Source organism: Castor canadensis, chromosome 5 (assembly GCF_047511655.1).
Source record: "Castor canadensis chromosome 5, mCasCan1.hap1v2, whole genome shotgun sequence".
NCBI lineage: Eukaryota > Metazoa > Chordata > Mammalia > Rodentia > Castoridae > Castor > Castor canadensis.
In genome coordinates, this window is record NC_133390.1 from 153115289 (window position 1) to 153139031 (window position 23743).

General features: G+C 41.4%; 2 protein-coding genes across 10 annotated transcripts in view; both read left to right on the forward strand.

Annotated features, from left to right (window-relative positions):
- Positions 1-1927: 1927 nt before the first annotated feature.
- The window catches only part of Ubox5 (U-box domain containing 5), a 30746-nt gene continuing 8930 nt past the window's right edge, over positions 1928-23743 (forward strand). For 3 of the 7 annotated variants that reach the window (XM_074074445.1, XM_074074449.1, XM_074074450.1), the window contains exons 1-3: positions 1928-2063; positions 19635-19800; positions 21710-21804. In XM_074074445.1, the coding sequence (XP_073930546.1) occupies positions 21751-21804 (54 nt within the window). In that variant the 5' untranslated portion in view covers positions 1928-2063; positions 19635-19800; positions 21710-21750. Of the gene's footprint in view, positions 2064-2179; positions 2385-8706; positions 8801-9532; positions 9669-19634; positions 19801-21709; positions 21805-23743 lie in introns of those variants that run through there. The other 4 variants (XM_020163886.2, XM_074074448.1, XM_074074446.1 and 1 more) reach the window with 4 other exon arrangements.
- Fastkd5 (FAST kinase domains 5) lies at positions 1944-13656 on the forward strand. Of its 3 annotated transcripts, XM_074074442.1 has the most exons (3): positions 2018-2063; positions 8707-8800; positions 9046-13656. In XM_074074442.1, exon 3 carries the CDS (start codon positions 9083-9085, stop codon positions 11531-11533), a length of 2451 nt encoding a protein of 816 aa, XP_073930543.1. In that variant the 5' UTR covers positions 2018-2063; positions 8707-8800; positions 9046-9082; the 3' UTR covers positions 11534-13656. The 3 variants fall into 3 exon arrangements, with proteins under 3 accessions (XP_073930544.1, XP_073930543.1, XP_073930545.1); XM_074074443.1 differs by lacking the exon at positions 8707-8800 and having other exon boundaries at positions 1944-2063; XM_074074444.1 differs by lacking the exons at positions 2018-2063; positions 8707-8800 and adding an exon at positions 2271-2384.

Genomic DNA, 23743 nt, shown 5'->3' on the forward strand with positions numbered 1-23743 from the left:
ACAGCTACATGCAGTCTGAAGTCACTTAAGCCAACTTACAGTGATTGGCAGTTTCTTGAGGACAAAGACACAGAAACAGAATGGAGTTTGCAATTAGTGACAAAAGAGACACAAGTGTGATGCACATCAGTAAGCTGTCCTTTATGATAATTCATTCTGTTCTCTTCGCAAAGTCCCACAATCAAGATTGCATTTTGTGGATGGAATTGGAGAACATCATTCTGAGTGAGGTTAGCCTGGCACAAAAGACCAAAAATCTTATGTTCTCCCTCATATGTGGACATTAGATCAAGGGCAAACACAACAAGGGGATTGGACTATGAGCACATGATAAAAGCGAGAGCACACAAGGAAGGGGTGAGGATAGGTAAGACACCTAAAAAACTAGCTAGCATTTGTTGCCCTTAACGCAGAGAAACTAAAGCAGATACCTTAAAAGCAACTGAGGCCAATAGGAAAAGGGGAACAGGTACTAGAGAAAAGGTTAGATCAAAAAGAATTAACCTAGAAGGTAACACCCACGCACAGGAAATCAATGTGAGTCAATGCCCTGTATAGCTATCCTTATCTCAACCAGCAAAAACCCTTGTTCCTTCCTATTATTGCTTATACTCTCTCTACAACAAAATTAGAAATAAGGGCAAAATAGTTTCTGCTGGGTATTGGTGGGGGGAGGGGGCAGAGTGGGTGGTAAGGGAGGGGGTGGGGGCAGGGGGGAGAAATGAACCAAGCCTTGTATGCACATATGAATAATAAAAGAAAAATGAAAAAAAAAAAGATTGCATTTTGGTGTAATACAACCTGATTTACAGGACCTTAAAGGGCGGTTTATTTTTTCTCAACTGACATGAAGTCTGGAAGTGGGTGTCACAGGTGTTGGTTCATCATGGACCTAGATGTTTCATCTTCCCCTCTTCCATCCTAGCTTGTTGCTTCCTCCTTGCCACAAGGTGGCTGCCACAGCTCTATGATGGGATTGGTCTGCACCACTTTATCCTGCAAGCGAAAGCTCTTCCAGGACCTGCCAACATCCTTCCCTTTAAATCTTACTTGGTCAGAACTGACTTCAAGAGAGGATGGGAAGTTGAGTATTTGGCAAACAGGAACAGGATTGCCTAGGAGCAATTATAGGGATAGGCTTTCTGCTGCTCTGGCTTTGGCAGAGACAGATTTGTAATCAGCAACTAACAGATTTCTCTGTTCTGGCCTGTTAAGAGAAACTTCAAATAGTGGCATCAAGGGTCTGGGGTACCAAACGTTTAGTCCCCAGTCAAAGTGCTCTGCACAGAACTCAGCAGTTGCGATGTTGGGCTTGCCCCTTCTTGCCAAGGAGGAGGTCATGTCCTTTCTACATTGCTTTTGTCTGTCCAACAAGATGGTGCACATGATTCACAGTCCTTAGAATGGATGGGACTCGCAAGGTGTGAAGATCCTGAATGCCCTCAGGAATGCCATTCTGGGGCCAGGCCCTCCAGACAAATACAGACTCAGTAGTCTCTCGTGCCCAAATCCACCCAGTGCCAACCCCCCTACTAAAAGAGGTGGAAGATCACCCTGGCTCGTCTGCCAAAACTGGATTCCTCCAGCTCCTCACATCCATTTCTCCGAACAGGCTCATCTATCCATCTCTTAACTTCTGAGAGCACTTTACAGATGTTTCCTTATTATAAATGAACTATTACCCTCATTGTACAGATGAGAAACTAAGCTTGGAGAATTTACGTGACTTCCCCAAAGTCATAAAATCCTGTTGGCGGTCCTGGGATTCGAATCTGCATGCTGCTCAATTACTTCCAGAGCGCTCCGTCCATTCAGGATGGACTTTCCCATTGCAGCTCCTAGACTTCCCCAGTCTCCTTGTCAATGTCTTTCCGGAAGCGAATGTCCTTGGAAGACGCCGGTGGATATTTTGAGCCTCCGCGGTACCCGTCACTCGCGCAGCAGACGGAAGTAGCGGGCCGGAAGTGGTCCCGCGGCACCCGTTGTAGCTGGAGGAGTGAGCGTGTCGCCGCAGCCTGCGCAACCGGGTCTGGTGTTGCGGCGGTCGCCTTGGCAATGCTCAGGTGAGTGGCAGCGGCCAGGGAGGAGTCACGGCCACTCCCGGCCGACCTGCCCTTTGTACGGTGCCTGCAGCCTTACCGGTCCCCCCAGGCCCTGCGTGCGCCAAGGCCCTGTTCAGCTTGCTCAGGCCGGCGTGGCGGACGCCTCTCCAAGGCCGGGCTCTAGGGAGAACTGCGGCCATCCTCGCCACTCCGGAGTTCTGTGACCTTGGGCAACTTGACTTTTTCTCCCCTGTCAAGTGGAGATCGAAACAGTACGTGAGTCGCAGAGCTGTGTGAGAACGTAGTTAAGACTTTGTGCCGCACTTCTGATCGCACTTGAATGTGAGTCCCTTGCAGAGTCTGAATCAGCAAGTCTGGGGTGGGACCTGAGATGCTGTGCCTGTAAACCAGCACATCATACTTTGAGCAGCAGTGCCCTACTGTTGGGAACGAGGGTGAGATGACATATGCCTTTTTTCCATTTTCAGCAGTTTCTGGTTGCACTAGCCTAAGTCAGGGTAGTATTGTTGCCTCCTCCCTTTTCTCTCCAGGAATAGGAAACAATTACTCTTTTTCTGTGCAAATCATGATAGCTCTTTTGTTCTCACTCAGAGAGCTTTGGGCAGGTACCCTTACACTAGGTACGTTCATGGATCTTTCCAGGTGGAACTTCATTGCTCGCTCACTGTAGACCCTGGGCAGCATTGCATCCTGTGAACTCAAAGCCAAAGTGGTTCAGCATCAACTATGACTCGTGTTTTGTGCCCCGGTCATGTTTTCTGCCCTGTGGGTACACTGTGAGTAGTAAGAACAGCTACCTTTTCACAGCTAGGTTCTGAACCTCTCTGCTCTGACAGTCCTTGGGTAAGCCCTCCATAATTTGCTCCTGCCTGGTAGATGAAAACAAAATAAAATCTGAACACTCCTGCTGCATCATACAGCTGAGAAAGTGAGGCCTTTGATAGTTATGCAGGGCTTATGTATATTTGTCAGTGTGGATTTCTTTTCCCCATTTAGTGGTTTATTTTCTGGTTCCAAACAGGGCCTTGCCTTTCATCACATAAATTAGTCAACTTTGATATAAACGAATTCTGAAGTTCTTCCTTTGCTTGTCTGAAATACTACACTGTGCAGTCTTGCAAACTAGGGAAGCAGGTAAAAGCAAGTGTTTGGGTGCGCTAACAGGTACTGGGACTGTTTATTTGGGCATTTTTTCTCATGACTTAATGTGTACATACTTCTCTTTACCTGCTTGGATTTTGTCACTCTTCTAATAGTCCCATTTCGATGGACCAAGAGGACCCTGTTACATGGAGAGATTTTCCAAAGACAGGGCCTTAAGAAACTTTTTTCTTTCTTTATTTTTGGTGGTGGTGGTACTGGAGTTTGAACTCAGGGTTTCATACTTACCAGGCAGGCGCTCTACCACTTCACCACTCCACCAGCCCTGTTTTTTTTTTTTTTTTTTTTTTTTGTGATGATGGGTTTTTTTTTTTTTTTTCTTCCAAGATAGAGTCTCATGAACTGTTTGCCCTGGTTGGCTTTGAACCACGATCCTCCTCATCTCTGCCTCCTGAATGGCTAGGATTACAGTTTTAAGCCACTAGTGCTTGACTTTAAGAAACTCTTTAAAAGCAGTGGCTCTAACAAGATCATCTCTGGGGCTTTGTCAGACTATATCTACCCACATCCTTCTTGCCATTCTGATTGAGGAATAGCAGAGTCTTAGAAGGGGAGGAGAGAACTATATAGCCTCAAAAAGTTCTACAGAGGAGTCTGATGTACTGCTTTCTTTCTAAGAAGCACTGAAATGGGGCTGGAGACTTGGATACAGTCTACCAAGCATGAAGCCCTTAGCTCAAACCCCAGTGCCATTAAAAAAAACCCCAAAAACACTGAAAATACAGCAAAGGAGAAGGGATAGTTTACTAGGTTTGATTTTGGTTTGGCTTAGCTCTGTGGATGATTGTTTAACCTTCCTAGTACTAGTAGACCCCTCTCTGGTAGGCTCTGCCCCTATGTGGAAATAGAACTTGCACTGTAATTTTTCAACATTTTCCTGTATTAAGTTACTTCATTCATTGTCTTCTTGAAGAATACTTAATTATCTGTTAGTACATGCATTTTGTAAATTTAATTTTTCTTGAAGTTGCACATTTATGGTTTAAACAAATAGTTCAGCTGGGCACCTGTAATCCTAGCTACTCAGGAGGCAGAGAGCAGGAGGATCGAGGCTCAAAGCTAGCCAGGGCAAATAGTTCCTGAGACCCTATCTTGAAAAAACCCATCACAAAAAATGGCTGGGCTACTCAGGAGGCACAGATCACGATTGCAGTTCAGAGCCAGTCTGGGCAAAATAGTTTGCAAGACCCTATCTTGAAAAAACCCATTACAAAAAAGGCCTGGTAGAATGGCTCAAGGTGTGGGCCCTGAGTTCAAACCCCAGTACCTCAAAAAAAAGTTTAGTAGAATTTAGTATTACTTCCTTCCCCTTTCTCCCTCCATTTTTGTTCCCCAGAAGAGCACTTTCAATGATTAATCTGTTTTTTTTGGTGTTTATCAGTCTGTTTCTTTTTTTTTTTTAAGTTTGATTTAGTGTTATATAATATGATTAAAGGAAGTTTTAAATAGAAAATACTTCTCTCATAATTTCACCATAGTGGTAGAATAGCTGTTTTCACATAATACATTTATTTGTGCTATTTCTTTCTTTCTTTTTTTTTTTTTTTTTTTTTTTGAGAGGGTTTTGACACTATGTTTCCTAGGCTGGTCTTCAATGCCTCTTCTCAAGCAATCTTCCCACCTTAGTTAGCCTCCAAAGTAGCTGAAACTACAGGTACATTCCACTCCACCCAGCCGTGTTGGTATTTTTTGATTTCTAAGTTTATCTTTTGACTTCTATATCATGGTCATTGAGGCGCTAGGTCTCTTGTATTACTACCAACCTCCCCTACTCTCTTCCTCTACCTTTTTCTTGTCAATATAATTTGGTTGTCATTTTTAGGGTTTTTTTTTTTTTTTTTTTTTTTTTTTGGTAGTACTAGGGTTTGAACTCAGGGCCTCATGCTTGCTGGCCACCTCTTGAGCCACTCCCGCCAGCCCCTGTTCATAATTTTTAATTAGGCCATTATTCAAGGTTTATAGTAATAATATAATGGAACTCTCATTCATAACTGAGCAGGGGGTACGATATGGTTAATTTTTTGGCTTTTCTGAAGTTAATACATATATTTTTTTCATTTGAAACAGGGACTCACTATGTAGCCCAGGCTGGTCTTGAACTCATCATTCTCCTACTTCAGCCTCCTGAATTGCTGGTAGTACAGGTGCCTGTCTAGATTCTGCGTATAAGCATTTTTTTCTTCTTTTTGCTTTAGTATATAGCACAGCTAACTTGCTAAAAAAAAAAAAAAAAAGGGGGGGGGGTTTAAAAGTTATTTTTCAGACCCAGATGTGATGGTGCACACGTGTAATCTCAGTTACTCAGGAGGCAGAAGCAGGAAGATTGTGAGTTCCAGGCCTGCCCAGGCAAAAAGGTAGCAAGCCTCTGTCTCAAAAATAATAAAAACCAAAGGGAGAGGGGGTGTAGCTCAAGTGGAAGAGCACTTGCTTAGCATGTGTAAGGCCCCAGATGGAACCCGCAGATCCAGTGGAGAAACAGTTGTTTCTATAAAGTTAGTTTCTAAGATGAATTGAAGGAAATACAAATTTGAACAGTTTATGGCTTTAGTTGTATACTGTGTTAGGCTAAATTTAGATTTCTTGTTGCAAAACAGGTCTTCTTAAAAGCCCTATTCCATCAGCTGGAACACTCTGCTACCTGCTCTCTGTTTTATTGACACCATGCTTATGGTATAATATTAATTGAGATTCCTAGTGACTATTTTAAGTCGTGACCCCCCCCCCTGTTTTTTTGGTGGTGGTGCTAAAACTTCATGCATGTTAAGCATATATTGTACCACTAAGCTACCCCTCCAGCCCAAGGCATATAAATTTTTAAGTATCATCTAAATATTAAAGAAAAATATAACTATTTAAGCACTATTTTCCTAATGTTTTTCTGATGCAGATGTTGGTCATCTGCATTCATAGAACTATAAAGAGCCAGACAGTAAATACTTTATTATCTGTAGGCATACAGTCTATGTGACAGTTACTCAGGTCTGGTAGTAGAAAAGACAACATAAACAGTATGTATAGGCAGGTTCTGAGATGGTAGGTATGTTTTTTACTTGAACAGAAAGGTAGGGCCTGGTGCTGGTGGCTCATGTCAGTAATCCTAGCTACTCGGGAGGATTGTGGTTCGAAGCCATGAGACCCTATTTTGAAAATACGCAACACAAAAAAAGGCCTGCGCTGAGTGGCTCAGGTGGTAGAGCACCTGGGTAGCTAAGCATGAGTTCCTCAGTTCAGTCTCACAAAAAAAGGAAAAAAAAAAAAAAGATTTGGATTTGGGTCCTGGGATGTTGTTTGCTAATCCCTGGTCTGTAGCACCTAAACCCATGGGTTGTAACTTGCAGGCAGAATGGTTCACAGACCACAATGAAGAAACAAGTGTATAAAGATTTAGTGTAAAAGATTTCTGCTGTAGTTCACAGAGACTAGAACACACTGAGAAGGGTTAGGGATATGGCTTGACTGGAAGAGCATTTGTTTTGAACATACTGAGAGAAATATGTCACTGAGAGAAGCCTGTGTAGCTCAGCTACCAGAAAAAGATATTAGCCCCCTGCCTCTGGTTTTTATGCTACGTATAGGCTCTGGAAGGAAGAGGCTGACAGCAAAGTTAGGTACACATTTCAGAAGTCATTCTGAGCTGGGCACTGGTGGGTCATGCCTGCAGTGCAGTCCTTGCTACTTGGGAGGCTGAGATCAGGAGGATGAAGGTTCGAGGCCAGCCTCAACAAATAGTTTGTGAGACCCTCATCTCTAAAATAACCAGGGCAAAATGGACTGGAAGCATGGCTCAAGTGGTAGAGTGCAAACTTGAAACCCTGAGTTCAAACCCCCGTCTCACCAAAAAAAAAAAAAAAAAGTCATTTTGGCCACCTTGGAATCCTCAGAATTTTCTGCAGCAACAGCCCTGTGCAATCCATCACTTGGCAACCCATATCTTCTTGGATTTTGCTTTGCTTTGGCACCTAAATAGAAAGAGAATAAGCATTAAATAAAGCAAAACTATGGCAGTCATTTTCATAACCTCTATGGTTTCTACCATGGAAGGAAAATGGAAATTGTACTGATCATACGCAGAATGACGACAGAATCATTGCCTGACTAAGTGGCAGCATGGCTAATCTGCCTCTTCAAGAGGAAAACTGTGCTGCCACTGACTTGCCAACAGGGCAGTTGTGTGAACTGGTGTTTCCTGTATGCTGAGCCCAGCTTTGAGTGGCTCTTTGCTTTCCATCCATAAATCGATAGCAGACCCTTGGCCTTCTGCTTTCCCCAGTCACCACGAGTGAGTTTCTGAGTATACTTCCCCATTGTTCAGCTACTCTGTGGTAGTGCTTCAAATTCTGTTAAACTCCTGGAGGCCAGCCACAAGTAAGTTCAATCACTTGGGCGGATTGGGAGTTCTAGATCAGCCTGAGCTACATTGTAAGACCCCTGCTAAAAAAAAAACAAAAAAGAAAGAAAGAAAAAGTGGCTCAAACCTATAATACTAGCTAGCTGCTTGAGAAGTGGAGATCAGGAGGGTTGAGACTCGAAGCTAGTTCCAGCAAAAAGTTCACAAGATCCCATCCCAACCAATGGCTGGGTATGGTGGCATGCCCCTCACATCCAAGCTACATAGGGAAGCACAAATAGGAGGATCATGGTCTAGGCCAGCCTGGGCATAAATAAAAAATAACCAATGCAGCCAGGCGCTGGTGGCTCACACCTGTAATCCTAGCTACTCAGGAGGCAGAGATCAGGAGGATTATAGTTCAAAGCCAGCTGGGTTCATGAGACCCTGTCTCAAAAGTACCCATCAAAAAGGGCTGGTGGAGTGCCTCAAGGTGAAGGCCCTGAGTTCAAGCCCTAGTACCACAAAAAAAAAAAAAACCCAAACAAACAAACAAACAAAAAAAACAGTGCAAAAAAAAAAAAAAAGGCTAGAGGTAGAGTGCTTGCTTAGCAGGTTCAAGGCCCTAAATTCAAACCTCAGTACTGCCAAAAAAAAAAAAAAAAAAAAAAAAACCACACACACACACAAACCCTAGAGAGCTCATTTGGCCTCTTCTAACTCTTCTAAAAGGTAGAGGTAGAGATGGCTCTCACACCTGTAATCCCAGCTACTTGGGAGGCTGAGATCAGGATGCAGTTTGAGACCAGCTCAGGAAAATACTTTGGAGAGCCCATATCTAAAATAACCAGAGCAAAATGGACTGGAGATATGACTCAAGTGGTAGAGCTCCTGCTTTCCAAGAGCATAGCGCTGAGTTCAAACTCTAGTCCCACTAAAAGAAACTGAACCAGGAGGGCAGTGGGCATGGTGATACACACCTGTTATCCTAACACTCGGGAGGTTGAGGCGATCTTCCTGATCTCTGCCTCCGGAGTAGTTAGGCTTGTAAGTGTGAGCAACCAACAGCTTTTATAAACTTTCTTGTTTTCCAAGCGTGACTTTTATGTGTTGCTATAAAGAGATAGAATGAATTGCTCACTTTTTTTTTTCTAGCTTTCCTTTTGGAAATCTGCCCTCCTCATTCCTGTTGAATGTTAGTGAACAACTGAATGTCTCTTCTCTGTCACTGCTTCCCATCTACAATGAAGTAAGTCTGGATCAAGCAGCAGTCTAGGAACACTCCAGTGGTACCATGGATTTGGGGTTTTCCTGTGCCTTTATGCAAAGCACACAGTTTATTCTTGATACACATTGGCTCGTGGTTTGGGCATTCACTAGTATTGAACTTACTTGTGTGGACAGCAGTCTAGTTTGAATCTATTTCTTATAATATGTAAATTTTGGTATTGTGATAGGTGGAAGCCACTCATTCTTCATCTACCCTTTTTTCAGTATCTGGCACCAATTCTGGCCCAGTCATTTGTGATCCATGGCTCTTGTGGTATGCCGAAGATTTCCAGGCATTGTCCATGGAACACCTCCCTGTTCAGCTCTAATCAAGCACCACATAAACAAGAAATTGCCTGGTCAGACCTGTGAGAACTGTGCTCTGACTGCCAAAAAGATCAGTACTGATACGAGAATGGCAGTCACTCTCAAGTTGTTAAAACCTCTAAAATATCAAGCATTTTGCGGTCCTTTTACCTACAGTGCAGCCCAAAGAGTGGCATATTGGAATGTGGGGAGCAGCACACGGCACAGGGGACAGGACTCTCCAGAGCACAGTAACCCTCACCATCCTGCCAGAAAGGTTAAGAACATTGGTAGCATCGCCTCTTCTCAGAGAGTCTTCACAACCAGCAGTGCCCTCCTGGGTTTGGAATTCAGCAAGGCTTCTACCTCTAATGCCAGCACGTTGCAGCCAGGCTCACCCAGGGCCATGAGAGTTGATGAAGAGGATGTAGAAGTTTTTGATTCCTTTGAAGGCACCCGAGTTTTCCTACAGCTAAGGCCAGAGTACCAGCTTCACAGCTATAACAGATCTGAGACTTGTCAGCCTCTGTCTGTTTCAGAAGGTGAACTGATTTTGCACAAAGTCACAGTTTATCAAAATAACCTCCAGCCTGAAGTCATTGCTGATTATTTCTGTAAGCTGAGTTCTTTGCCTGCTGAGCAACGTCCTCTTTTGCTGTCCCATGCCAGCTTTGCTTTGCTCTGCCAGCTGAGCGTGAAAAACATTCAGCTCTTCCATATCACAGATCTGATCAGTATTTTGAAAGCCTTTGTTGGCTTAGGAATCCCTCACTTCCATTCAATGCTAGATATGTATGAAACCAGATTTTGCCATCATGTGTGGGAGATGAGTCTGGATCAGCTTCTCTTGGTGGCTGATCTTTGGCGACACTTAGGCCGTAGAGTACCTCGGTTTTTAAACATTTTTTTTAGTTATCTTAATTTGCACTGGAAAGATCTATCCTTATCCCAGCTGATTCACTTAATTTATATCATAGGTGAAAGTCGTCAGGTACCAAAGGACCTAATGCAGAAACTGGAATCACTGATTCTTAAGTATATAGATTTGATAAATTTAGAGGAAATTGGTACAATCTGTTTAGGTTTCTTTAAGTCAAGTAGTAGTCTCTCTGAATTTATTATGCGGAAAATTGGGGATGTGGCTTGTGCAGACATGCAGCATCTGAGTAGTCATGCCTTAGTGCATATTCTTAAAATGTTCCGTTTCACTCATGTGGATCACATCAATTTCATGAAGCAGTTTGGAGAGATTGCTCCTCAACGAATTCCTTCCCTGGGGGTTCAGGGTGTCATGCACCTGACTCTTGCCTGCTCAGCCTTACGCATCCTGGATGAAAGGGTAATGAATACGGTGGCTGCCTCTTTGCCTCCTAGGGTAGCACACTGCCGAAGTAAAGATGTTGCCAAAATTCTGTGGTCATTTGGAACTCTGAATTATAAGCCACCCAACACGGAAGAATTTTATTCCAGTCTGATAAATGAGATTCATAGAAAGATGCCTGAATTCAATCAATATCCAGAACACCTGCTAACTTGTCTGCTGGGCCTGGCATTTTCTGAGTACTTTCCAACGGATTTTATCGATGTTGCTCTAAGTCCACGGTTTGTCAGGTTAGCTCAGGAGAGAAGTAAGTTTGAACTCACTAAGGAACTGTATACTCTTGATGGTACAGTTGGCATTGAGTGCCCAGATTATAGAGGCAGTCGTCTTAGTTCTCACCTTCAACAAGAGGCGTCCACAAAACTGTGGAATTTAGCAAGGAAGGATATGATCTCAAAGCCTGAATTCCTAGAAGCTCTCTCTTTACTTGAGACCATGTTGGGTGGCCCTCAGTACATCAAGCACCATATGATTTTGCCTCATACCCGATCTTCTGACTTAGAGGTCCAACTTGATGCTGACATGAAGCCATTACCATTTAACAGAGAAGCCATCCCATCTGAAGGTGTAGCCAAATTAAGGCTTAAGCATGTGGGAGTCAGCCTTACAGATAATTTGATGAGTCAGTTGGTAAAAGGGAAAGTCAGAAAGTATTTCCAGGGGGAAACTGAGTCAGAGACTGGTGAGCAACCCATGGAGTTAGAAAATAAGACAGTCATACCCTTGGAGGTTTCCCCTTGTAATGTGGTAGAGAGAGTGGGGGCTGTGCAGATGGATAGTCCATGCCCCTCAGGCCACCTGCAGTCCCCAGTGGTGAAACTAGCTATTCAGTTGACGAATAAGAACCAATATTGCTATGGTTCCAAGGATCTGCTTGGACTGCACAGTATGAAGAGGCGGCAGCTGGTTCGACTTGGGTACCGAGTGGTAGAGTTATCCCACTGGGAGTGGCTCCCTCTGCTGAAACGAACTCGCTTAGAAAAGCTGGCATACCTCCATGAGAAAGTATTCACCTCTGCTCTCTGAACGGCTGTCTTGGACATTTGTACTCATAAAAGCCTTAGGTGTATCCTGTACCAGGTACAGATTGAGCATCCCTAATCCAAAAATCAAAATCCAAGATGCTCCAAGATCTGAACCTTTTGGAGGGAGGGACAGTATTGGAGTTTGAACACAGAGCCTTGCATTTGCTAGGCAGGCGCTCTACCACTTCAACTATACTCCCAGACCATGAAACTTTTTGTGTCTTTTTTTAAATTTTGGTTTTTTGGGGCGTTTTTTGGCAGTGTGATTTCAGATTTCAGGTTTTTCAGAGTAGGGATACCCAAATGGTAGTGTATGCAAATATTCCCAAGTCTGAAACAACCCGAAATCTGTCTGAAACATTTCTAATGCTGAACATTTTGGATAAGGAATACTCAACCTGTATTGCAAAAGAATTATATAAAAGCCAGAATGTGTTTGATAATAACATCTGCCGAGGAGATGTAGTTGCGCTATTGTTTGTGGAGTAAATTACTTGTAGCCCTTACTAGAAGCAAGTTGCTGCTAGTATGTAGCTAGTTTGTACATTTTGCTCTAATAAAAAACACCTTAAAATGTCCTATGATCCAGTAAGTTCTATTGCATTTTCCTTTCCCTTTTTACTTGCATTATATCATAATTATATTGAGCTTTTAGAATAAAAGCTTAGATAATTATCTAAAGCCAGTTTGTTCAAAGTGTTTTTCATATACTTTGTTTTCAAATGAGAATTTCGTAAAGCTTCACTTACATTTCAGGTTTTTCTCTTCATTTGTGTTTTCTTTTCACCCTCTAAGATGAAAGTCTTCCTTGTTTAGATTTGGTTGTCTGTCCTCAGTTACTTATTCTTCCTACTTTATTTATTTAGACAGTACTAGGGGTTGAAGTCAGGGCCCCGTGCTCACTAGGCAGGTACTCTACCACTTGAACCACACCCTGTGTCCATTGTGCTTCCTACTTTAAACAGCCATTTAATTAATTTTTTTGTGGTGCTGGGAATCAAATTCAAGGGTCTTGCATATCCCAGGTAATCGTGCTTTACTGCTGAGCTACATCCCCAGCCCAAAACAAACATTTTAGAATTAGAGAATTAATGTCTTCCTCTTACACCCCACTCCAACATTTCTACTGTTCTTGTATAAACTTTATGCAACCCTTCCATATTTCCTTCTCAAAATGGGATCTAGAAGGGATTGGTGATGCAGCTCTGTGGTAAAGTGCTTGCCTAACTTGCCCAGCCCTGGGTTTGTTCTCCAATACAGCAAGAAAAAAAAATTGGATCCAGAAGAATTGAATTATATTTAAGTGCCCATTGGGCAGTGGCTCCCAAATCTGATGGTTGTTTTTCATGCAGGTAGCTTAGATAAGAAGGAACCATATTAACCTCTCAAATTAGGAAGTCCCGTGGGCAGCAGGTTTAATTGATTCAAGTTTGATTGTATTAGAGCCACATAAGGAGACTGCATAATACAAGTAACTTTTGTAAGCACTTGTGGTCTGTGAGAATTTCTTTTAAGGGGAATGTCTCAACATGATTCAGGTCTCCAGTTCATTTTGGTGTGGTTATTTTGGAGACAGGTCTTTCAAACTATTTGCCTGGGGTGACCTCAAACCACACCCTCCTGATCTCAGCTTCCCAAGTAGTTAGGATTACAGGTATGAGCCACAGGCGCCTGGCTTTTTTTTTTTTTTTTTTCCTTTTTCTTTATATTTTTTTACCTATGTGTTTTTGTTTTGCTTTGTTTTTTCTTTTTTTGAGACAGGATGTCACTGTGTACCTCAAACTGGCCTGGAACTCTGATCCTCCTGCCTCAGCCTCCTGAGTGTTGGGTTTATAGTAGGTACCACCACACCCAGCTACCTATGGGTTTCTTAAGATTAAAGACTGTGGCCATGGGCTGAGGGCATAGCTCAGTGGTAGGGTGCTTGCCTGTACGATGCCCTAGATTTGATCAGCAGCAGCAAAAACAAATGTTGGGCTGGCAGTATCACTCAAGTGATAGAACACCTGCCCTAACAAGTCCAAGGCCTTGAATTCAGTCCCTAGTATTGCCCCCCAAAACCAAACAAAATAGAATCCCTTCCCCACCAAAAAAAAAAAAAAAACAAAACAAAACCACATCTAACTCTAACTCAAACATTTAAGCCCTTGAAGCGTGACTCAGCTGCACAATGTATAAAATTACAGGCTTCTTTTGGGCCTATGGCTGTGTTTGGTCTTCCTGTCCACCTCTCACTGGTGGGCAATTGTGTGTGATAGGAAGGGTCAGCTGTCTTTCATTTTAACCAGCTCTAAGAAAAATGTACATAAGTCACTTTTTTCCTGGATGGACAAGTAACTCAATTTAGAAATTATAAGAAGTATTATGTGTCTTTAAAAGCTGAAGTGCCCAATTTATAAAATTGCTCACTACATTGGTATTCACCTACTCTTTGAGGTTAAATGCTTTTCTCTTACTTGACAGGTAATCTTTTCTTCTTTTTTGAGCCTAGTCTTTAAAATATGTGTATCTGCCAGAATTACTTTCTATTACATTTTGTGAGATTCAAAAATCAAATTGTGTAAGTCTGCCATGGCACCTTCTTTGTAGGCCAAAGGAAGATGGATGCTCAGGTGTTCGGAAAGTGTCATGGTCACCTTATTCTCTTCAAAATTATCTCTCCACACTTCCCCATCTCCACATTTTGAACCTCAGCAACAAAGGAATTACTTCATTGCGTCAAGTTCCAGGGGAACACAGACTACAATCTTCTGGCAGAGAGACCAACTCATCCCAGTTGGCATAGGACTTTCCTAGTTTTAGTACTGAAAGGCCTATGACCTGGGAAACTCCTCAGTCCTGCATAGACTAATAGAGTTGGTCACTCCTCCTATAAAAAGTACCCAGAGCAGGGTGTGGATGCTCAGTCCTTCCTGATACCATTCCAAGACCTCAGGATCCAGTCCAGCTGTGCCTTTTTTTTTTTCTTTTTTTTTTTTTTGGTAGGCCTGAGGAACTCAGGTCTTTGTGCTTGGAAAGCAGGCACTCCACCACTTGAGCCACACCTCCAGTTCAGGTGTGTAAATTACTCACCTCTACTTCACAACATATAAAGGGAAAAAAAATCCCAATTTATTCCACCAGTTTGTATGTTACATATTTAAATTTCTGAATGCCTACCATTACTCCCAAACTATTCATGTAACATATCCCTAGATGTAGGGTTTTGTTTTGTTTTGTTTTGTTTTTCCAGTGTTGGGGACCAAACCCAGGGCCTTTTGCATGCTAGGCAGATACTGTACTACTGAGCTGTCCCCAGTTCTTTGTCATTGTTGGGGTTTTTTGTTTGTCTTTTTGTGGTACTGGGGATTGAACTCAGGGCCTCTCTAGCTGTGCAACTTGAACCATACCCCCATCCTTTTTGTTTTTAGTTTGTTTTTCAGATAGGGTCTTGCACTAACTTTGCCTTGGCTGGCCTTGAACCACAATCCTACTCTGCCTCCCAAGTAGCTGGAATGACAGGCCTGCACCACCACCCTGCTCTTTGTTGTTTTTTTGAGACAGGGCCTCTTGAAATCTTGCTGCCTCCGTCTTCCCAATGCTGGGATTATAGACTATCCCTAGATGTAGATTTTTAACAAACATGTTAAATTCTTGTACAAGTTTTGTGTTCTTTTCATTACATATACTTTTCTGTTTTTCTGCAGTCATTATCATTTAACTGACATGAGCAATAAAAATAAATCAGTGTCTCACTCAAGTTTGGTTCTTACCTTGTGGGCAAAGGGCTTTAACTGGAGCTTTAGGTCAAGAGGCCTAGATCTGGGTGAAAAACTAAAGAACTTCCATGGTAATAAGAGCATTTGGTGGCTGGGGGTGTAACTCAGTGGAAAAATGTGTGAGGCCCTGGGGTCATTCCTCAGAACTGAAGGAAAAAAAAATTTAGACTTATAAATTTAACAGATACTTCTTAAAAAGTAGCACAGAAGATCCTTTTGGTGATTGAACTTTCTGTATCTTGACTGTTGTTTCGATTACACAGACCTATAAGTAGAAGAAAGTTGCATAGAACTAAATAGATTGGCACACACAAATGAGCACATGTAAAACTGATGAAATCTGAGTGAGTGGATTGTTGCCATGGTCAGTTTCCTAGGAATTGTGTATTATAGCTGTGTATTTTCCATTGGAGAAACTGTGTAAAGGGCTTTACCCTTATAACTGCACACGAACCTACAGTTTTCTTAAATGGCTTAATTAATTTAAAAATAAACAATTTCTTAGAAATCCTAGCAAGATGCTCAGCAGTATGTTAAGTACGTTAAATACATTACCCATTTTCCTCCTTCCTTTTAAAGAATATCCCTCCCTCAAAAAACTAAAGATAGAAAATGTCAAGGGAAAACTAAGAAAATAAAAAAGAACTGAGAGTACCCATTTGCTTGTAAGTAATTTGCACCCTGGTACTCATCTTGACTGTCTTCAGGCAGCCATTCTCAAAGATAGCCCCTCACAGTACAGAAAGATCATGGGAACATATCAGCTAGAAAAAAGGCGAATTGCTTCTAAGTGGTTCAGAATTGCTTTTGTCATCTAGGAGGTTAATGGCAGACTTCATTAGTGTCATTTCTCTCCATGATTATAAGCCTTCTATGACTTCTCTCTGACCAATAGCTTTCAAACTTTTTTTTTATTACAACCCTTAAAAAGAAATGCCTTTTATATCCAAACCTTAAAGGAATTCATGTATATGTCTATGCATATGTGTGTAACTAAAACAGAAATTTCACAAAAAATACCTATGTGTGGTGCAGTCTGGTGTTTCCTTTCTATTCCACTTAATTTTTTAAAAATAGTCCTTATATCTGGGTGTGGTGGCTCACATATGTAATCCTAGTTACTTGGGAAGTAGAGATGGGGAGGATCTCATTTTGAGGCCTGCCTGGGCAAAAAAGTTTGGGAGAAAAAACAACAACAAAAATTTGGGAGATCCCATTTCAGCCAATAAAAGCTTGGCATGGTGGTGTGCACCTTCATCACAGCTACACAGGAGGTATGAATAGGATTAAAAGCAAGACCCTATCTCAGAAGTATCCAACATACACACAAAAAAAAGGGCTGGTACAATGGCTCAAGTGGTAGAGTGCCTGCCTAGCAAACATGAGGCCCTGAGTTCAAGTTCTACTGCTGTCAAAAAATTTTTTAAAAAAGTTAGGAAGTGGTTTTTGTTTTTATCTTTCAGATTTTGCTCTTAACAATAAAATCAGAAAAAAAATGGCAAAATGTTGACATTTACTGAGACTAGGTGGTAGGTCCAAGAGTTACATTCTGTGTCCTTTATTTTTTTATCTGAAATATTTTGTAATAAAAAGAAAGAATCTCTAATGATTATTGGCTTCTATGTTATCTGCTTGTAAACATGAACTGTTATCTTACAATGTCATTGTTACCTGGCTCCAAGTTCCTTATCTTAACTTCAGGACACTTTAGTTGTAATCTGAGATTCCCAGTTTATACTCAGGTCTAGTCTTCCTTGTACTCATATTTAGTGAAAGAGACTGTAATTTGTTAAGTATTTACTGGACAGTGTTTTAATGAGTTCAGTTTACATGTCCATTTCCTCTATAGGGGTAGGAAGGCTATTTTCCAGGCTAGGCTGCTTTCCTTTTTGTATGTTGAATCTTTTTTTTTTTTTTTTCTGATTTAAGCATTTAGGAAAGAGGCACTTAACCTTGAAAGATCAGGGTGTTGGAACCAGAGAAATGATAAGATCATACCAGTTAAAGACTTTGGTAGTAGCTAGACTCCTATAGGATCCATCTAGTATTTAGGTATTACCATTTCCTAAAGAAACAGATACTATCATTTCCAAGATTTTTAAAAAATCGTCTGCCACTGTTGTCCTGTGATGGCAGTTTGTGTTTTTGTTCGCATATTTCAGTTTGAGCTTCAGTCCTAAAGCTCAACTTGTTTTAAATCACTTCTATTATTAACATTTTTACATTAATGTGGTACACATTTGTTACAATTGGTGAGTGAATATTGATACATTATTATTAACTCTTTCTAGCTACTTAGGAGGCAGAGATTAGGAGGATCTTGGTTCAAGGCCAACCTGGACAAAAGTTAGATCCCATCTCAAATCTGGTGTGGTGGTACACATCTGTAATCCCAGCTACATGGGAGGCATAGGTGGTAGGATGACAGCCTGAGGCTGACCCCAGGCAAAAATGGAAGACCCTACTAAAAAATAACCTAAAGCAAAAAAGGCTGGGGGTGTGGCTCAAGTGGTAGAGCACCTGCCATGTCATCTACCATTACAGTATAATACATAATAGTTTCACCACCTGAGTTCAAACCCCAGCACCACAAAAAAAAAAAAAAAAAAAAAAAAACAGTAACAGCTGGGTGCCTTGAGTCACCGGCGTGATCCTAGCTATTTGGGAGGTTTACATTGAGAGGATTGTAGTCAGAGGCTAGCTCAGGCAAATAGTATGGGAGACCCCATCTCCAAATAACTGGCACAAAATGGACTGGGGGCTTGGCTCAAGCAGTAGAGTACCTGCTTTGCAAGTGCTGCAAAGCCCTGAGTTCAAACCCTAGTCCCACCAAAAAAGCAAAAATCGGTAACAATTCAAAGCCTAGAGTGCTTCCCTAGCATGCATGAGGCCCTGAGTTTAATTCCCAGCTCACAAAACAAAAACAAAAACAAAAACAGTTCAACTGTACATATGCTAAAAATAGGGAAGTGAAAAGTTTTCCTATATATAGCAGTAACTGGTTAAAAATTAATGGAGTAGCCAGGTGCCAGTAGCTCACACCTGTAATCATAACCACTCAGGAGGCAGAAATCAGGAGGATCGAGATTCGAAGCCTGCCCCAGCAAATAGTTGTTGAGACCCTATCCCAAAAATACTGAACAGAAAAAAGGACTGGTGGAGTGGCTCAAGTGGTAGAGCACCTGCTTAGCAAGTGTGAGGCCCTGAGTTCAAATCCCATAACACAAAAAATTTTTAAAAAATAGAGTAAGATCCTATTCACTAATAGCAGGATCCATTAGGAAAACAAAAGACTTCTGACAACCTAAATAGCCCCCCAAAAGAGATAATTTATTATTTATTTATACTCCATCCAGTTCTAAAATTAGATAACTCATATAGCTGGACGCTGCTGCCTCACACTTACAATCTTGTACTCGGTAGGCAGAGATCAGGATCACAACTCAAAGCCAGCCTTGGCAAATAGTTATCCAGACCTCTCTAAAAATATCCGACACAAAACAGGGCTGGTAGAGAAGCTCAAGTGGTAGAGCATCTGCCTAGCAAGTGTGAGGTCCTGAGTTCAAACCCTAGTACTGCCAAAAAAAAAGATAACTCATACATAACAAAATACATGACATGCTGACATATGACATAAAAATAAGTAAAGATTTAGGCAAAGAAATTTTAGTGATGGGTCACAGATTTTATTCTCAGTTTTCTAGCCATCAAAATGAAGGAATACGATCTGTGGTCATATCATAAAATATTGAGTTGCTTGAGAGAAGCAATTGTACTGAAAGCAGAGGGAAATTTTTCATATGGATCTTAAAGAGACTATGCATGTAGAGTAGGGAATGATAATTTTGACAGCCTAACAAAGCAGCCTCTAACCCTACAGAGCTATGTCTTAGACACAGTGCCAGGGGAAGTTTGATGAAGAGTATTTGCAGTGGACTGAGGAACATGGTGACAGTGGTGGCTGGTATGAATTTGAGGATGGTCCAGTACACTGCTTGGAGGATCAACTCCAGGAAGGACATGTTTTTAGTTTAGCATATTTCAGTTGTACAGAGGGGTTTCATTATGAAATTTCCACAGATGCATATAATGTACTTTGATCAAATTCACCTCAAAGGATATGTTTTCCATACTCAAATTGTAGTTCTCATCTGCTGTATCCTGCCACTCTGGTGTCCTGCAAGTCTTCACAGATTAGCTAGTGAATTTTGATTTTTCAAAATTATTTATTCATGGTGCTCGGAATCAAATTCAGAGCCTCATGCATGGTAGGCAACTGTACTACTACTGAACTACACCCCCAGCCTTGAATATTTACTAATACATTTTTAAATTTTGCTACAGGTGAGGATGCAGACTGCTGAGAAGTCTGTGAGGTAGTGGTGTGTGATGTGAGCTGCAGCAGTCCCCAGGGATGCCCAGCAGGAGGCAAGAGGTGCTGGCATTGAAGAGAATTTAATGTTGGATTGACTGAATAGTCTCAGTGAATATTTGTGCAGATTACAATTTGGTACGTACTGTGGAGGGAAATAGTCTGTGTCTGGTCAGCCATATGCTTTTGTAGGTAACTCTAGAGTTAAAGACCTCCAATCAAGGTAGAGTAGCCTTCTGAGGTGAGATGCTTGACTTGGCTCCCTCACCTCTACATAGGAGGGAAGAGGAAGTAATAGCAATGGACAGGCTCCATTAAGATTTTCTTTAGAGTACATATGAGTAAAATAAAATAAAAAAGTAAAAGTAAAAAAAGATTTTCTTTAGAAAAAAATTTGAGGCCTGATCCAATGCATGTTGGAAAGGGCCGTCAAGGTTTCCACAGTTCCACAGTGTAGAGCACAGGTACATTAATTTTAAGTCTGGAAAATTGCTTTTGAAATGAATTATATCAAACTTTGATCTAAGTAACAGAAGAAAAAGTTGTACCTGTAGAGCATATAATTTTAAACTACCTAACATCCTGGTAAATCCTTTAAGGTAAATAATGTCCATGTAGATGCTAACCAGAGTGCTTAAGGAAGTAACCTCTCTTTGAGTCTCAGTTTCTTCATCCACCAAGTAAGAATATTAGTACCTACCTTAGGGCTGGTGTGAGGATTAATGAGATAGATGATACACATTACACATTTGACATGAGGTCTGACATGTAACACTCAGTAAACACAAATTGCATTTGTGATAATGTGTTATTAATATTGTTTCAAGTATTTGTTAGAGTCCATTCTAATTGTAATTCAAGAAAGAACCAGTATAACCTAAATAAATGAGCAGAAATGCTGTGCTTAGGCCAGGTTCAGTAGCTCATGCCTGTAATCTCAACTACTTGGGAATTGGAGAACAGGAGGATCATGGTTCAAGGCCAGCCCAGAAAAAAGTTAGTAAAACCCCATGTCAGCCAATAAAGCTGGGAGTGGTAGCATATGCCTGTCATCCTAGCTATATAATAGGCATAAATTGGAGGAGGATCATGGGTCTAAGCTAGCCAAGGCAAAAAAATCAAAAATTAACTAAACAAAAAGAGCTGGGAGCAGATTCAAGTGGTAGAACATCTGCCTAGCAACTGTAAGGCCCTAAGTTCAAACCCCATTACCACTACTAAAAAAAAAAGAAAAAGAATAGGTTATGCTCACTAGTTTCATGAAGATGTCATAATAGCTCCCTAAGTTGCCTGAGGATTCCACATAATTCAATAAAAACCCTTACAGACTTCTCACTAATGATGTTTTTGACTCTTCTAATTGTTTTGTTGTAATAGAAAAATATAATTGCATTGACATGTGTTAAATGAAAAAGGTGCCCAGCACTATTATAATTATTTTCTGTGACCCTTTCCATTCTAAGCCTTCTGTTCGTTTTCTGAACTCACTTTTGACTGTCCCTTTCCTTGGGGAGCCCTCTGCAGCACTGATAGCCCTTGCTTCCACTGGGTCTTTGGCACAGCTGTCAGCCAGAGAACTAGCAGGCCTTGCCAGCCTGGGGAGCCTACAATAGAAATCTTCTTCATAACTTTTCAGTGACTACTTTTCTCCCAGTGTCATGTGTAGGATACAGGAGAGTATTACTGTGAGACTGAGTGTGCTAAAGGTTTTCTTCTTACCTTGTTTGATTCTCTTCTCTTAGGAATCAACTCCTGAAAGCTTTTTTTTTTTTTTGATAGGACTGGAATTTGAACTCAGGGCTTCACTCTTGTAAAGCAAATGCTCTACCACTTGAGCCACACCTCCAGTCCATTTTGCTCTGATTATTTTAGAGATGAGGTCACATGAACTGTCTGCCCAAGCTGGCCTGAAACTTTGATCCTCCCTATCTCAGCCTTCCAAGTAGCTAGAAATACAGGTGTGAGCCACTGGTATCCAACTTCCTGAAAGTTTAGAGCTGCATTTTAACTTGTCTCACTAATACTAAGTCTTATTTTTTTATTTAAGGCTGTTTCTGATGCTTGGAAGTAATCCTTTCAGCCACAGAGATGGTAGTAAATCTTTGCCTCCCACAGTTCAGACCAAGAATTCACTGCAACAAGGTAAACTGAACAAGTATATACACATAAGTATACAGTATATACTTTTAGTTTTTCTTCCATATCTTGCCTTGTGTATGTGGACTTGATTCTGGTTTACTGTACTTTCACCCTTAGATTCTACCAGGCAGTATTTAGTTAAGCATGGGGCAGGCTCACTTCTAGAATCTAGAGCACTGTACGAGGAGAGCAATGACTGATTTGGTGCCTGGTCTTTCTCACTGTGCTCTTTCTTCTTGAATGATCAATTTCAGTTCTACCCAAAGTCATAGCAAAGATAGAAATACATTTGTCTTCTACTACTTCTTTTACTAATTTTTCTTTCTTTGTTCTTTTTTTGTGACAGGGTCTCACTATTCACTATATAGTCCAGGCTTGTCTCAAACTCGAGATCCTCCTGCCTCAGCCTATCCCTGTGCTGGATTACAGACCTGTGCCACCATGCCTGGCTCTTTTGCTCATTTCTTTTTTTTGTGGTACTGGGGTTTGACTCGGTCTACACCTTGAGCCCACCAGCCCTTTTTTGTGATGGATTTTTTCGAGATAGGGTCTTGCAAAGTATTTGCCCAGCCTGGCTTCAAATCACAATCCTCCTGATCTCTGCCTCCTGAATAGCTAGGATTAGAAGCATGAACCACCAGTGCCTGGCTTACTAATTTCTTTTGTTGTTATTTGTTTTGAGGCAGAGGTCTTATCATGTAGCCCTTGGCCTTGAATCCAGTCTTCCTACCTTGGCCTCCAAGTGCTAGGAGTACTGGTGTGTGCCACTGCACCTGGCTCTCTCTTACTAATTTCTCATGCTAGAAGTAATGGCTTGTATCTGTGGTTTAGATTCATTGTTTGTTTTTTGTTTGGTTGGTTTTTGCTTTTGTTTTGTTTGAGACAGGGTTTCAATATTTAGCCCATGCTGGCCTCAAACTCATATCCTCTTGCCTCAGCTTCTCAATTGCTCTAAGTGTGTGCCACCATATCCAGCTTACTATTTTTCTTTGAATTAAACTTACTTCCTTTTTTGTGCGAAAGAGGATGTCTGTCCACAGAACAGAACAGGGAATAAGGAAGCACCAAGGGAAAAATTGAACCTCTACCCTAATTTGGAGTTTCTTTACTGAGCATGCTACTTTACATTCCCAGATAGTTAAGCTGACCTCTGTAAAGATATCTTAAAACTTCCATTAGTTCAATTGGAAATATTAAAAGAGAGAGAAATTAAAAACTGTACTCCATGGCCCATTCACTATTTTGAATTTCCTCTTGCTCTTTTGTGGTCCTCGACTCTGAACACACATTTTCTTACCAAGGCCATCATTCACAGATTCATAAGAAGTTCGTTTTTTATGCTTTCCTATGGAAACATATGGTTGGTAGGATCCAAATACAAAACTGAGAGGTTTGGTTTTTTTTTTGCGGTACTGGGGATTGAACTCAGGGCCTATACCTTGGGTCACTCCACCAGCCCTTTTTTGTGAAAGGTTTTTTTGAGATAGGGTCTTGCAAACTGTTTGCTTGGGCTGGCTTCGAACCTCCATCCTCTGGATCTCTGCCTTCCTGAGTAACTAGAATTACAGTTGTAGCCACCAGCGCCCAGTTTAAATGAGCTTTAATGAGCATTTTTGTTTTCCCCTAAGTCTGCATGTTTTAATCCTCTGCAATAAAATCTACTAGTATATCTGCCCCCTTTTCACAGAGATGTTATTTTTGAAGGTGCTTTTGATTGGATTGGGCAGAGTTTTTCTGTTTTTGTTTTTATTTTTTGAGATTAGGTCTCACTGTGTAGCCCAGGTGATCTTCCTGCCTCAGCCTCCTGAGTGCTGGGATTATAGGCATCTGCCACCAGGTCTAGCTTGATTGGAGTTTTATTGCTCATATTATTTGGGGACATATTTACTTACAGTCTTTGATGTGATCTTGGAAACCTTCAGAAGACCTGGGACATTCAGTT